This window comes from Rhinolophus sinicus, chromosome 8 (genome assembly GCF_057876585.1).
Source record: "Rhinolophus sinicus isolate RSI-liver-muscle chromosome 8, RSI-T2T, whole genome shotgun sequence".
Classification (NCBI taxonomy): domain Eukaryota; kingdom Metazoa; phylum Chordata; class Mammalia; order Chiroptera; family Rhinolophidae; genus Rhinolophus; species Rhinolophus sinicus.
Genome location: NC_142508.1, coordinates 39,774,373 through 39,788,959, shown reverse-complemented (window position 1 = coordinate 39,788,959; position 14,587 = coordinate 39,774,373). Strand labels below are relative to the sequence as shown.

Genomic DNA, 14,587 nt, shown 5'->3' with positions numbered 1-14,587 from the left:
GTCATCTGGCTCTGCATCTCCTACACTCCTCTGTGCCGAACTCCTCAGGGATGAGTCACCTGCATCCATCCCTCAGAGCCCCTTGTAAGGCTGGAAGTGGGGAGAGGCCAGCCCCACACCTTCTCTGCTGCCACGACACTTGCCACATCTCTGTGTCACTGCTCCTACATGAATGTCCAGGTCAGATTCCCCCACGAGGTTCCTCCTGTCCTCAACAAGCTCCCCTTCCCAGAAGGGCCACAGATCGTGGGCAGAGCCGCACAACGCTGTAGCCTGCTGTGCAAAACTAGCTTCCTCTGTTTAGACTGGAAGTTTCTGAAGGGCAGAAACCACACCGCCTCTCAGAAACCCGCCACCTGGCAAAGTCCTGCTTATTAACAGACACAATCTACACCACCTCCCTGCTCCAATGTTTGGGTGCCTCCCTCCCAGCAGGACCTCACAAGGAGCTGCCTTTCCTGCCATTCCACACACACTTACTGAGCCCTGACTGCACAGCAGCTCCTGTGCTGGGAGCAGCTATCCTGTATTTGGAGAAAAGGTATTCAGAGCTCATCAGAAAAAAAACGACACAGTCCAGGCCATAAAGGATCGCACAGGAGTCACACCTCTAGGTGATAAATGCCCGAACAAAGGTGTGTGAAAAGAGGTGCTACTGACGGGAGTCTAAACATGGAGCCACTTGGCAGAACCAATCACCATTTTATAAACACATCTAGTCTATTCCACCCATTCATTCCGCTTATATTCACACAGGAATATAAGGACATTCACTGCAGCCATTTCTGATGGAGAAAAATTAGAAACAAGCTAAAAGTCCATCAACAGGTTAAATTACAGTACAAACAGTTATCAAAAATAATGAGAAAGCTCTGTGCTGCTATGAAAGGAACACCAAGGCACAGGAGTATGTGAAAAAAGTCATAAAATTATATGTATAATATGATTTCGTGTTTTATACACATAGAGCTGAATAACTTTTATAGCAATAAATAGTTGGGAAGGAGAGTGAGAGAGCGACAAAGGGGTGACTTTCACTTTTCACTTATACATATACGTATACACACACACACTTCTAAGATCTTTGAATTTTTACTAATGTAACAGAACAAAAGAAAACAAAAGTACAAAGTAAGTGATGCTGGAGCCAAGATAAGCACAGCCTAATGGGTGCTACCCACAAGTTCCTCTCAAATTCCAAGGGCCACTAAGTGAGGGAACACACACCTTTTCTCTCGTTAGCCTTAAAAATGAGAAGGTGGTGGGGTGGGGGCTGTAGGGCTCATTGGTGTGAAGTCCCAGAGACCAAGTTTCAATCCCAGCTCTACTATGGCTACTTGGATGACCCTGGGGAGGCCCATCAGTTTTACAGAACAGTTTTCTCATCTGTAGTGGGCGGCAGAGAGGAATTGAGCATGGGCTTGAAAGCCCACAGACCAGCCCTGCCACCCATGTGCTGTGATCCTAGATAAATCACTGACCATCTCAAGGCCTCCATTTCCTCTTTTTTTTGTTAGGGGAACGGGACTTTATTGGGGAACAGTGTGTACTTCCAGGACTTTTTCCCAAGTCAAGTTGTTGTCCTCTCAGTCTTAGTTGTGAAGGGTGCAGCTCAGCTCCAGGTCCAGTTGCCTTTGTTAGTTGCAGGGGGCACAGCCCACTATCCCTTGCAGGAGTCGAACTGGCAACCTTGTGGTTGAGAGGACGTATTCCAACCAACTGAGCCATCTGGGAGCTCAGCGGCAGCTCAGCTCATGGTGCCGTGTTCAATCTTAGTTGCAGGGGGCAGAGCCCACCATCCCTTGCGGGACTTGAGGAATTGAACTGGCAACCTTGTGGTTGAGAGCCCACTGGCCCATGTGGGAACCGAACCGGCAGCCTTCGGAGCTAGGAGCATGGAGCTCTAACCGCCTGAGCCACTGGGCCGGCCCCCATTTCCTCTTCTTATTAAAATTAAAAGAGTGGTGATGAATTATATCACTTACCCTCCCAGAATATTGCAAAGATTAAATGATACCATGTATGTAAAGTGCTTAACACAGTGACCGACACATAACATGGGATCAATAACAGCAGCTGCTACAATTACCGCCGAGTGAAGGCAATGACATTGGCCCTGCCTACATAATGGGGGTATTGAGAAGATCTAATGAGATGTATGCTGCCTGGACAGAGCCCCGGAAGTGGAGGGTGGGACACAAACGCGAGGGGCTCTTACATAAGGATTCCTCTCCCATCCCAACCCCACGCCTCAGCTACCACACAGCTAAGATCTCTAGTGGAGTGGGAGAATTGTGGGATGCTCTCCTTATTCATCCTATGGACAAAATTCTAATCAGTTATTTACTTGAGTCCCCACCTCAACTAGATAGTAAACAACAAGTCAGAAGGGGAAAGATGGGCCGCTAGAAGCAGATACAGACTTCTGCTAACAATATGCCACAGTCCAGGCACTTTCAGACACCTCTCCGCCCTTGGCTGGACTCCCAATCTTCACAACTGATGCCCAGGCTACTTGGGACACTGCAAATGGACCCACACTTCTCAAGGTCACCAAACCCAGCTCAGCTCCTCAGACTCTTCTAAACATCATCCCACGGTGCATCCCTCTCCCAAGCTACCCCACAAACCATGGGGTTCTTTCCCAGAAACTTCCATAAACACGTCGCAGCTCAGGGTCCTTCTGAGACGCTTTCTTCCTGCTCTACAAAATCCGCCCCCTGCCACATCCCAGGTATCCTGGGATTCCTCCTTACAGTCCCCATCCCAAGTCCCCTACTCTCCACGTTGGACATGCGTGACTCCCGCACCCACATTTCAGTTCAGGGTTTTCCACCTGCCATCCTACACACACCGCCCATCTCAGGACCATCCCCCACTCCTCCACACCCCCAAACTGGAGTTTCCACTCTGAAGCTCTTCCACACAGATTCCTAAGGTACGTCCTTGGGACCCCTTCCCTGCACTCGGTAGCCACACATGCCAGGGCTCCCCCAGTTTCCTCCTCAGCCGGGAGGGCACACACCATCATCCTGGGACCCCTCGAGACCCTCCTGTTACCCCTTCAGTCCTCGCTAAACCATCTTTCAGTTCCCTCCATCCAAATGCTCCGAAACACCCTGTGTCCCAGGATCCGTGACTTCCTCTCCCTACTCAGGCCTGATTCCGGCCGAACTGCTCTCGCCCTTGACGGGTCCCAAAGCCTCCCGACGCCCCGTCTTCCACACTGAGCCCACTGGACTCCCCCTCCAACCGCACCTGGTCGGGACGGGGGTGGGCATCCCTCGGCACCCGAGAGCTTTTGCTCACTCCCACACAAGCCCCTCCAACAAATCCTCTCAGCACCCTTGGCTGAGTTCTCCTGGGTCCCCGCCAGGCCCCGAGGCTACTCTCAGGAACCCGCCAGCCGGTCCGCTCACTCCCACTCCCACTTCCAGCTGCTTCGGGGCCCTTCCGCCCCTTCTCTCGGCCCGCCGCGCTCGGGCATTCCCGCCCCCGGGCCCCACTCCCGCTGGAGGCGCCCCGGTGCCCCCAGGACCCTCCACGGACTACCCCTCACTCCCGCTCTGAGCCAGTCGCGGTCCCCTCCTGCCCCCCCGGCCGTCCCGGCGGCCATTGCTCCAAGATGGCGGCGGCGGCGGCGGCGGGTGAGGCCGGGCCGGGCCGGGCGGGGGGTCGGGGGTCCGGGGCGGCGCTCACCTGCAACTCGGCGCGCTCCGCCTCCCAGCGGGCCTTCTCCGCTTCGAAGCGCGCCCACTCGTGCTGGATAAAATGCAGGATCCCGGGCAGGCTCAGGGGCTCCGGCCCCGCCGTGGGCCCGGGACTGCTCCCGCCGCCGCCTCCCTTAGCAGCCGGGCCGGGCCCGGGGACGGCGGCAGAGACCGGGGCCGCCCCCGTCGGACCGGGGCCCGCGCCCGAGCCGAGGGGGCGGCAGGAGGAGGCGGCGGCGGCGACGGCTGCGGCCGCTCGCTCCTCCATCATGGAGGCCCCGGGCCGGCCCGCGCGCCCGCTGTGCCTCGCACGCCTGCGCGGCCGCGCCAATCCCCGCGCGCGCGCTCGGCAGGGGCTGAGTGGGGGGGCGGGGACGGGAGCGAGGCCGGGCGCGCGCCTCGCCCACCCGGGTCGACCCCGAAGGCGCGCGCGGGGGGGGTGGCGGGAAGGGGCGGGGCGGGGGCGCGCTCCCCGAGAACCGGCAAACTGGACCCAGGTCCTGCGCGAGGGTTGTCCTTGGGGAGAGCGGGACTTTGAGAGGGCGCTGCTTTCTGCCCTCCTCCTCCCGCTTCGCTCCAAAGAAGGATTCTAACTCTCTCCAGACCCAAATACCACTCTCCTCGAGCATCACTGTAACTCTTTGAGAGAAAGGGCGACCACCAGGGGTGGCTTCAGCCATAGCTCAATCCTGATTTCTGGCCCGGGTCGGTTGTCATGGTAACCCTTCCCTAGCCTGGAACACCCCCAGCCTCCCCTCCCCTCCACCTTTGTGGTTATGGAGCCTCAAACGTCTCCTGTCCCTGCACCAGGAGGAGGTTGCTACGGTAACTTAAGTCCCTGGTGATCTTTCTGCCCCTACCCTCATTGCTTACTATGGCAACCTCACCTAACACTCAGGTAGAAAGGATCCCAGCCCCAGGGACACTGATTATTAAGGGAAATACCTCTTTCCCAACCCCTTCCCCCAGCCACCCAGTTGGCATTACCGTGGTAACCATCTCCCCTTCTTTCTCATGATGGGAAGTCCCTGGACCAAACCAACCAGGTATTTAGAAAAGGAGATGCTCTGCTGAGGAGTAGTTGCTATGGTTACAGGGCCTGACCATCCCCAGGGATGTGAGAAACCAGCAAGGCCAAGTCCCGGTTACTGTGGTAACAGGGGCAGTCCCCCCACCCCTCCAGTGACCCTAGTAACCAGACCCACCAACATAGGCAACGGTTTTAGGATTTTCTCTCAGGATGGAGTGTGTAAAGGGAAGGGGTTGTCATGGTAACAGCTTGTCACTTTTAGCCCTACGTTTCTGGACACATTCATCAGAGAGGGATGGTTATAGGTTGATATGATAACTGACATCCTTTCCACCCATTCCTGAAATGCTCCAGGTAGTGTCTGAGCTTAAGGGACTTCAAGAGAACTGTTCCTTGACCTTCTCACTGCCACTTTTGTAGGTAGGATGAAATTGTACTGTATTGTGCAAAATTGGTTGATTTGGGATTTTCTGGTTCTCCTTCCCTCAGCAGTGCAGCTGAGCTGGGCTGGAACCGCCTCCCTGGAACTCCCCCAGCCTGCAACGTAGGAGGTAAGAAGTCCCTCAATGTCACCAGCACTCATGTGGACACTGCCCTTCCCTCATCTCCAAAGGCTTCCCACATATCTACCCATCACATTCCCGAGTAACAGTTGAGACTCAGGCTAGATCAGAGCTCAGGCCATGTGAACCCAGGCCTGAAGTGAGTCTGGATCCACTTACATTGTTTTGTCGGGGATAGAGAGACAAAGTCTTGGCTTAATTGTCTTCTCCTTCCCTGACTACCTTTTCTTTTCTTTTTTTTAATTTATTTTGAGTGTGTTTTTCCGGGAACCATCAGCTCCAAGTCAAGTAGTTTCTTTTCTTTTTTTTTTTTTTTTTTTAATTTATTGGGGTGACAATTGTTAGTAAAATTACATAGATTTCAGGTGTACAATTCTGTATTACATCATCTATAAATCCCATTGTGTGTTCACCACCCAGAAGTAGTTGTTTCAATCTAGTTGTGGAGGGCACAGCTCACATTGGCCCATGTGGGGATCGAACCGGCAACCCTGGTGTTACGAGCATCACGCTCTAACTAACTGAGCTAACAGGCTGCCCCTCCTGACTACCTTTTCTAAAGGAAGTCCTGTTTTTTTTCTGCTACTCCTCCCCTCAAGCTGGTTTCTTGCCCCATCTATAAGTTGTTTGTGTAGTTTTTATTTGTCTTCCCACCTCTGGAGGTCCTCCTCAGTGACTGCGTAATGCATCCCCGGAACACAGGGTATGGCACAGAGAGCACTCGATGAATAGCTTTGTTGAGTTAGTGAATTGAATTAATTAATGTGTCATATTCAGCTATTCAGCTTTGAAAGCACTTCTCAGGTTAAGGCTGGCGAAGTCTCAGAAGGTTGACAGAGTTGGGCTGAGTAGACCCAAGAAAGTCAGCAGAGTTGATTGGATTAAAGCACAACTCGGGAGCCAACTTCTTGGGTCAAATCCTGAGTCCACCACTTTCCAGCTGTGTGACCTTAATTAAGCAAGTGACTTCACCTCTCTGTGCCTCAATTTCTTCATCTTTAAATGTGACCATAACTTGAAGATTAAACAAGTTAATGTGTGTAAAGTACTCAGAACAGGGTCTGGCACATCGTGAGCAGCTAGATTTGTTAATAGTATTCTATTATGAAAAATATTCATAAAAGCATATAAATTATTTGGACCTTCAAAATCATTTCCTCTACCTTACCTCAATGAAGGGGTTTTGAGCCCTTATAGTCAGAAAAGTCAAGACTAACCTTGTGAGGGTATAGATGATTCCTTTCTCCTTCCTCTTTGGTCCCCTCACCCAGTAGGTGGCGCTTCCCCATGAAGCCATCATAAATACCCTCTGGTCTCTGAGAACCCCCTTTCTGTCCTCTGTCCTTCTGGGTACCTCCCAGCCCAAAGTCAGCCAGACAGCATGGCAAGAACCAGAGCCTGGACAGTGGAGACCTGGGTTCTGGTGCCTGCGTCCTTTCTGTCTCTAAGCCACAGGTTCGCCATCTGAATAATTGGAGTCACTCATTTATTGAGCACCTGCTATGTGCCGGGCATTGAGCTGTGCTCTGGGCATACAGCAGGGAATAAAACAATAAACAAGATAAATAAACATCTACATGATAGGGCTGGCCTAGTGGCTCAGGCAGTTGGAGCTCCATGCTCTTAACTCCGAAGGCTGCCTATTCGATTCCCACATGGGCCTGTGGGCTCTCAACCACAAGGTTGCCGGTTCAACTCCTCTATTCCCGCAAGGGATGGTGGGCAGTGCCCCCTTCAATTAAGATTGAACTCGGCACCTTGAGCTGAGCTGCCTCCCAGATGGCTCAGTTGGTTGGAGCGCGTCCTCTCAACCACAAGGTTGCCGGTTCCACTCCCACAAGGGATGGTGGGCTGTGCCCCCTGCAACTAGCAACGGCAGCTGGACCTGGAGCTGAGCTGCACCCTCCACAACTAAGACTGAAAGGACAACAACTTGACTTGGAAAAAAGCCCTGGAAGTACACACTGTTCCCCAATAAAAGTCCTGTTCCCCTTCCCCAATAAAATCTTTAAAAAAAAAATCGACATGATAACTACTAGGAGAGAGAAATAACCAGGGATGGGGCAGAGGAAGTATCTGGTTGATAGGGCGATGTTTTTTAAATAGGGTGGCCAAAGGAAGGGCTCACTGGACAGGTGACATTTGAGCAAAGACCTGAAGGCCGTGGGACAGGAGTCATGCAGATCCCTTCTGGAGAGAGCATCCAGGCAGAGGGAGTAGCCAGTGCTGTGGCTGGAGTGTGTCAGGTGCACTTGAAGAATAGTGTTTGGTGGCCGGTGTGGCCAGAGCTGAGTGAGGGTGGGAGAGGGTGGGAGACCATTGGGAGCCTTATGGGCTACAGGGAAGACTTTGGCTTTCCCTTTGAGTGAATTTTGAGTCATGGAGCGTTTGAGCAGACACAGGACAGGAGCTAATTTGAGTTCTGGGTGCTAAGTGGGAAACAAGACTGTAGGGGACAAGGGTGGAGCAGGAGAATGGTCTCTTTAGAATCTTTAGAAGATTCTAAAACTATCTAAGGGTCTCTCCTGTGCTTCTGTGTATCTAAACTCTAAGATTCTAAGATTTTTAATACTCCAAAGACTCAGTGGTTTCAGAAGATCCTTCTGCCCACAATTACGTGAGTTCCATGAGGTCCAGGGTGTTGCTTGTCCTTTTTTGTGTCCACCGCTCTGTCCCCAGTGCCTAGAACAGAGCCTGGTGTGTTGTAGGAGTTCAAGTAGCTACTGAAGGACTGAAGGAAGGGGAGATCCATCTAAGGTCTAGAAGGCAATTCCAAGGTTCTAAAGAGTAAGACGTCACTCTTAAAAGTGCAACTCAGATTCTTAAGTGACATCCAACTTGGGTCAGAGAAGGGCCAGCAGAACTGGGACAGGTGCCGGGGAGGTGGGAGTGCATTCCTGGTGGGAGAGTGGAGGAGACAGGACGAGCAGCACAGGGCCCCAGGCACATGGCCACAGTGTAGAGTTTGGCTCCAGGGACCTGAGTGAGCTTTACAGACACAAAAACCCTGACCTTGGCCATCATTTTTTGTTTTTGCCAAATGCATTTTTGGTGCCCAGCCGTGTGCTAGGAACACAGTGGTAATGGAGACAGCCCTGGCTCTACCCTCCTGGGTCTAGTGGGGCAAACAGACCCATCCCCAGACAGTGCCAAACCAGAATGGGTAGGGCTGGGATGGGGGAATCCTAGAGGGGACTTCTGGCTCAGCCTGGGGATCAGGGAGGGCTTCTTGGAGGAGGCACCATCTGAGCTGAGGCCTGAAGCATAAATAGGAGTTCTCCAGGAGAAAATAGGCATGGGGAGTAGGGGTGTTCAAAAGGACACTCTTCTAGGCAGAAGGAACAGAGTGTTCATAGGTTTAGAAATAAGACTTGAAGAAAAGTCCAAGGTGGCTTAGGCAAAGAGTATGAGGAAGCAGATGGGGCTGGAATGGTGGGTGTGCTGGGGCCAGGTCACACAAGGCCTTGTAGGATATTGTGAGAAACTTCAGCTTTCTCCCCAGGCACTGGGGAGACTCTGAGCAGGGAGGGAGAGGTCAGAATTGTATTTTATGAAGTTCCCCCCCCCCCCCCCCGGCCATGACAGGAGGGGGCATGGGGGACTTGCTCAGGAAACCAGGGGAGGATGGGTGGGTATCTGGGTGGACCCAGGTTGAGAGGGGAGCTATGAGAAAGGGTTGGAAAGGTCAGAAGTATTTAGGAACTAGGAAGGTCAGCTGGGTCTCTGATGTCCCCCTCCCTAGAGGAGCAGACACCTATTAAAATCCTTCATGGAGAACCTTATTTAAGTATCTGCTCAGATCTCTGTGAGTTAGTTACACCTCCTGTGCTGGAGACAAGCCAAATCTTCAAGTTGTAATGGGGACAGGAAGACAGCGCCATCTGGGGGTAGCTTAGGAGTGTGGCCAATGAATGGGGCGAGTCCGAAGGCTAGCCTCTTTTAATGCAGCCCACTTCACTTAAAATAAACAAACAAAAATTTTAATTGTGATGAAATACAGGTAACAAAATTTATCATCTTAACAATTTTTTAAAAGATTTTATTGGGGAAGGGGAACGACTTTATTGGGGAACAGTGTGTATTTCCAGGCCTTTTTTCCAAGTCAAGTTGTTGTCCTTTCAATCTTAGTTGTGGAGGGTGCCATTCAGCTTCAAGTTGTTGTCCTTTCAATCTTAGTTGCAGGGGGCGCAGCCCACCATCCTCTGTGGGAGTCGAGGAATCAAACTGGCAACCTTGTGGTTGAGAGCCCACTGGCCCATGTGGGAATCGAACTGGCAGCCTTCGGAGTTAGGAGCACGGAGCTCCAATGGCCTGATTCACTGGGCTGGGCCGCCTTAACAATTTTTAAGTGTATAGTTCCGTAGTGTTAAGTATATTCACATTATTGTGCAAACAATCTCTAGAACTTTTCCATTTTACAAAATTGAAACTCTAAATCCATTAAACAATAACTCCCCGTTTCCCCCTCCCCACAGCCCCTGGCAACCACCATTCTACTTCCCGTTTCTATACGTTTGACCCACTCCATTTGAAAAAAAAAAATTAATTACCAACATTAAAAATTGGGATAATTCTGATTTAAGAAAACATTTCTAGCTTTTTTTATGGTAAAACCAAAACGATCTGGCTGACCATCAAGAAAGAGGTGACCATGTAGCACAGGATTTGAGGAAGTGAGAAGTGGCAGTCGAGTAGGGACTTAAGGGCCAAGGCTTGAGGGCATCAGCCTCACACTAGAGCCAGAGCCAGGGTGTGGGTGGGACAGGAGGGAGAGATCAGGGGTGGCTTCCTGGAGGAGTGAAGAGTAGAGAAGAAGGTTCAGATTGGCCTTGGGGATGGGGTCTGAGGCATTTATAACTGAATCCAAATCTGAATGAGAAGCAGACAATGTTTAATGGGTTTACTGAGCTGGCAGGGTGGGGGCCTCGAGTGGTTCAGCTGCAGCAAGGAGACCTCGTGCTGCTCGGGACCATGGTGGGTGACACGCCAGCCTACTTGTACCAGGGGCACTGGACACCTCCGTGCTGCCAGGATGGGATTGAACAAGGAAGAAGGGAAGATGATTCACTTGATAAAATCTTACTGAAAACCTAGTATGTACTTAGCCCTGGGCTAGGTGGCCTTGGAGACCCAACAGTGACCAAGACAGGCTCAGGACCTGCCCTTATGGATCTCACAATCCAGGAGGAAGACACAGATGAGACCCTAGGCAGTAATGACTTACAATGGTGGGGCAACCCAGGGGGCTGAAGTAGCCCAGAGGTCCAGAGCACAAGACCAGCCTGGGAGGTCGGGGAGGGCTACCTGGAGGAGGAGAAGTCAGAGTTGAAACGAAATAGGGAGAAGGGCAAGGCTAAAGATGGGTTAGGGGGTGTTGCTGGCAACCAGCTCCAGCCTCATCTTTCATTCCCCCTCCCCAGGATGCCCTGGAGGCCCAGCTAGGGCCTGAATTTGGCCCCATGCGGCTCACGCGCTGCCAGGCTGCCCTGGCAGCCGCCATCACCCTCAACCTCCTGGTCCTCTTCTATGTATCGTGGCTGCAGCACCAGCCCAGGAACTCCCGGGCCCGGGGACCCCGTCGCGGATCTTCTGCCCCCCACGTCACCATCCTGGTGCGGGAGTTCGAGGTCTTTGACAACGCAGTTCCTGAGATGGTGGATTCCTTCCTGCAACAGGACCCAGCCCAGCCGGTGGTGGTGGCAGCCGACACACTCCCGTACCCACCCCTGGCCCTGCCCCGCATCCCCAACGTTCGCCTGGCGCTGCTGCAGCCTGCTCTGGACCTGCCCGCCGCAGCCTCGCGCCCCGAGACCTACGTGGCCACTGAGTACGTGGCCCTGGTGCCCGATGGGGCAAGGGCCGAGGCACCAGGCCAGCTGGAGCGTATGGTGGAGGTGCTCCGAACCGGAGGTGCACGCCTGGTGGCCGCGCCGGTCGCCTCAGCCAACCCTGCCCGGTGCCTGGCCCTGAACGTCAGCCTGAGGGAGTGGACAGCCCACTACAGCCCGGCCCCCTCGGCACCCCGCTGCGACGCCGTGGACGGGGATGCTGTGGTGCTCCTGCGTGCCCGCGACCTCTTTAATCTCTCAGCGCCCCTCGCCCGGCCGGTGGGCACAGGCCTCTTCCTGCAGACGGCCCTGCGAGGCTGGGCAGTGCAACTGCTGGACTTGACCTTCCCGGCTGTGCACCAGCCCCCGCTGGCCACGGCCCACGCACGCTGGAAGGCGGAGCGTGAAGGGCGCGCGCGAAGGGCGGCGCTGCTGCGGGCGTTGGGCATCCGCCTGGTGAGCTGGCAGGGTGGGCGCCTCGAGTGGTTCGGCTGCAGCAAGGAGACCCCACGCTGCTTCGGGACCGTGGTGGGTGACACGCCAGCCTACCTGTACGAGGGGCGCTGGACGCCTCCGTGCTGCCTGCGAGCGTTGCGTGAGACCGCCCGCTACGTGGTGGGTGTGCTCGAAGCAGCTGGCGTGCGCTACTGGTTGGAGGGCGGCTCGCTGCTGGGGGCGGCACGCCATGGGGACATCATCCCGTGGGACTATGATGTGGACCTGGGCATCTATCTGGAGGATGTGGGCAACTGCGAGCAGCTGCGGGGGGCCGAGGCGGGCTCCGTGGTGGATGAGCGTGGCTTCGTGTGGGAGAAGGCGATAGAGGGCGACTTCTTCCGCGTGCAGTACAGCGAGAGCAACCACCTGCACGTGGACCTGTGGCCCTTCTATCCCCGCAACGGGGTCATGACCAAGGACACATGGCTGGACCACCGGCAGGATGTCGAGTTCCCTGAACACTTCCTGCAGCCTCTCGTGCCCCTGCCCTTTGCCGGCTTCGTGGCACAGGCGCCTAACAACTACCGCCGCTTCCTGGAGCTCAAGTTTGGCCCTGGGGTCATCGAGAACCCTGAGTACCCCAACCCGGCACTCCTGAGTTTGGCAGGAAGCGGCTGAAGTCCTGACTCCCGCGCCTGGGGTCAGGGGAACCATCTTTTGTCTTGGTGTCGCTGGCGTTTGGTGGGCGGGCCAGGGATGCCAAGCCGCTCTTCAGGGCCCAGCACAGTTCGCGACATCAAAACCATGTCCTGCCCAAGATTTCCAGGGAGCCTGGGTTCCAGTGCTGGGACAGAATTTTGGAAAGAGAGGGAGAAAGTATAGATTCTGGGGCCGGACTGCCACGATTCAGCCCCCGGCTCTAACACTTAAGAGGTGGCCCTGGGCTAGTGTTCCGGTTTCTCAGCCTCAGTTTCCTCCAGGATTCAGTGTCTAGCACATAAAGAACGCCAGGACATTGGCTGCTAGGCTTGCTTTAACCACTAGAGGGCGACTTTGTCCTACTGTGGGGCCAAGACAGCAGCAAGCCCAGGACCTGTGCTCCATAGCTTTTACAGCTCTTGAGCCTTTGGTGTTCTGCCTGAACCTCGGTGCCCCGCCAGGCAGCATAACCATCACCCCTTCTTCCGGAATGCGACTTCCTCCCTTCCTGGGAGAGGCCTGTTGAGGTGCATGCCGTTTTTAACCTCATCTTGCAGAGGTGGAAAAGGACTCAGAGCTCTGAGGTGTGACTGTGGTTAAGCGGGCTTCTGGATTGGGGCCCCACTCCTTATTAACTGTGTTACCTCGTTATTTAAACTCTCTGCACCTGTTTCTCTGCTTGCACGGCAGAGTAAATAACCATAGCTGACATTTACTGAGCCCTTACTGTGTACCAGGCATTGTTCTCAGTGTTTCACATGAATTAACTGATTTACCACTTGCCTCCACTTTCCCAGATGAGAGCTGCTATTATTTCCACTGTACAGAGGAGGAAACTGAGGCCAGAATGGTAAAGTCACTTGCCCAAGGTCAGACAGCATAGGAAGTAGCAGAGTGGGAACTTAAATCCAGGCTGTCAGTCTGGAACCCACACTGAAATGAACCACAGTGCCCCTTTCTAATACTGGTACCCAAGAGGGCCCTTACCACTTAGGAGGCAGAGTGACGGCAGCCTTCCTTTTGTGATCATGCATCTAAGAGTAAATACTGTTTGGGCATGTACCCTCACTATGTGTATTTATTTATAAATGATATACAAGTACTACTATCATGCTGTGTATTCGTGGTAAGGCTTAAATTATTCCATTTTTAAATTAAAAATAAATATAAAGGTTTTTGTTTACTTGCCTCAACCCAATGGTTTGTCCCACACACCTCCTGGTATGTGCACCTGGTTTTTGAAACAGGCTTTGAAGTGGAAGAGGCCTGGGTTCAAATCCCAGCGCTTCTGCTTCCTTCCACGTGAACCAAAGCCACTGTGAGTCTGCCTGTGCACTTCTGCTTTGTACCTGGGAAATGGGTGTGATGAGAGCGCTTACCACACAGGGGTGCTGGGAGGCACTTGAGTGGTAAAAGGGTCAGGAATCAGGGCTGAGTTTAGATCCTGGCTTGGTCACCTGCTTTCTTTGTAGGTCCTGGCTTGGTGACCTTAGGCGTCGCTGCCTCTCTGAACCTATAGATTGGGTGGGAGGATTAAAATGTGAAACCCTTATAGGAAAAGCCTTCACAGACAATCAAGAGAAGACAAATATGCAAATTTAGTTCACTGCTCCGAGGCTCAGGTGTCCAAAGCCTGACTTCTTATAATGCAGCCTGTTTTTAGCCACTGAACCCACAAATGGCTCACAAAGAGACTGCCGTGTTCCCATGGAGTATTCTGGAAACATATGGGGATGATTTGGGCAATCACTGTGGTCGGTGGTGCTCTTGGAAGTCATGGCCCAGGGATAGACATGTCTTATAATACATGTAGGGCCTATGCACACAAAGCAGTGTCCCTTGTCGCGTACAGTTTTAAAATGGCACCTCAGACATTCATGAAAAACTAGTGATGTTCAAAAAATTTTGCAATGGGGACAGTAATATAAATTAATATGTAAATCACATAAGCATCCAATTTTTGAAATATTTCTTTAAATCTCAAGTAATCAAAATGATCTATCTACAAATACATATTTCTTTAAGTTTTGGCCAGGAACGTAAGTTGAAGCTCTACTCATTCTTAAATTATTTAATGATTTTGTTTCAGTTAGAAATCGTTAGTGTGATTTCATTTTTTTAGTGTGATTTCTTGATTGACACAGCTGTATACGTGTATATATGTGAAGTAACATTTATCTGTATAGATATATAACCTTGCCTTAGCTATGTATGATTTGACAAGGGAACCACATTAAATGGTTCTATTAACTTCCCATTAGATTGAGAATCATTAGGCGACCTGCGATTTGAACAGATAAAGAATTTCTCTTAGCATCA

At 52.5% G+C, this 14,587-nt stretch overlaps 2 protein-coding genes across 4 annotated transcripts in view; one reads left to right on the top strand and one right to left on the bottom strand.

The window, feature by feature from the left end:
- The window catches only part of STRN4 (striatin 4), a 26,010-nt gene extending 21,962 nt beyond the window's left edge, over positions 1-4,048 (bottom strand). For both annotated transcript variants that reach the window (XM_074316214.2, XM_074316215.2), the window contains exon 1: positions 3,700-4,048. In XM_074316214.2, coding sequence (XP_074172315.1) covers positions 3,700-3,981 — 282 coding nt within the window. In that variant the 5' untranslated portion in view covers positions 3,982-4,048. The remainder of the gene's footprint in view (positions 1-3,699) is intronic.
- On the top strand, positions 3,558-14,587 carry FKRP (fukutin related protein). Of its 2 annotated transcripts, none has more exons than XM_019752611.3 (3): positions 3,558-3,647; positions 5,230-5,291; positions 10,724-14,587. In XM_019752611.3, the coding sequence occupies exon 3, from the start codon at positions 10,763-10,765 to the stop codon at positions 12,245-12,247; it is 1,485 nt and encodes a 494-aa protein (XP_019608170.3). In that variant the 5' UTR covers positions 3,558-3,647; positions 5,230-5,291; positions 10,724-10,762; the 3' UTR covers positions 12,248-14,587. The 2 variants fall into 2 exon arrangements, with proteins under 2 accessions (XP_019608170.3, XP_074172321.2); XM_074316220.2 differs by having other exon boundaries at positions 3,589-3,647; positions 5,233-5,291; positions 10,724-13,451.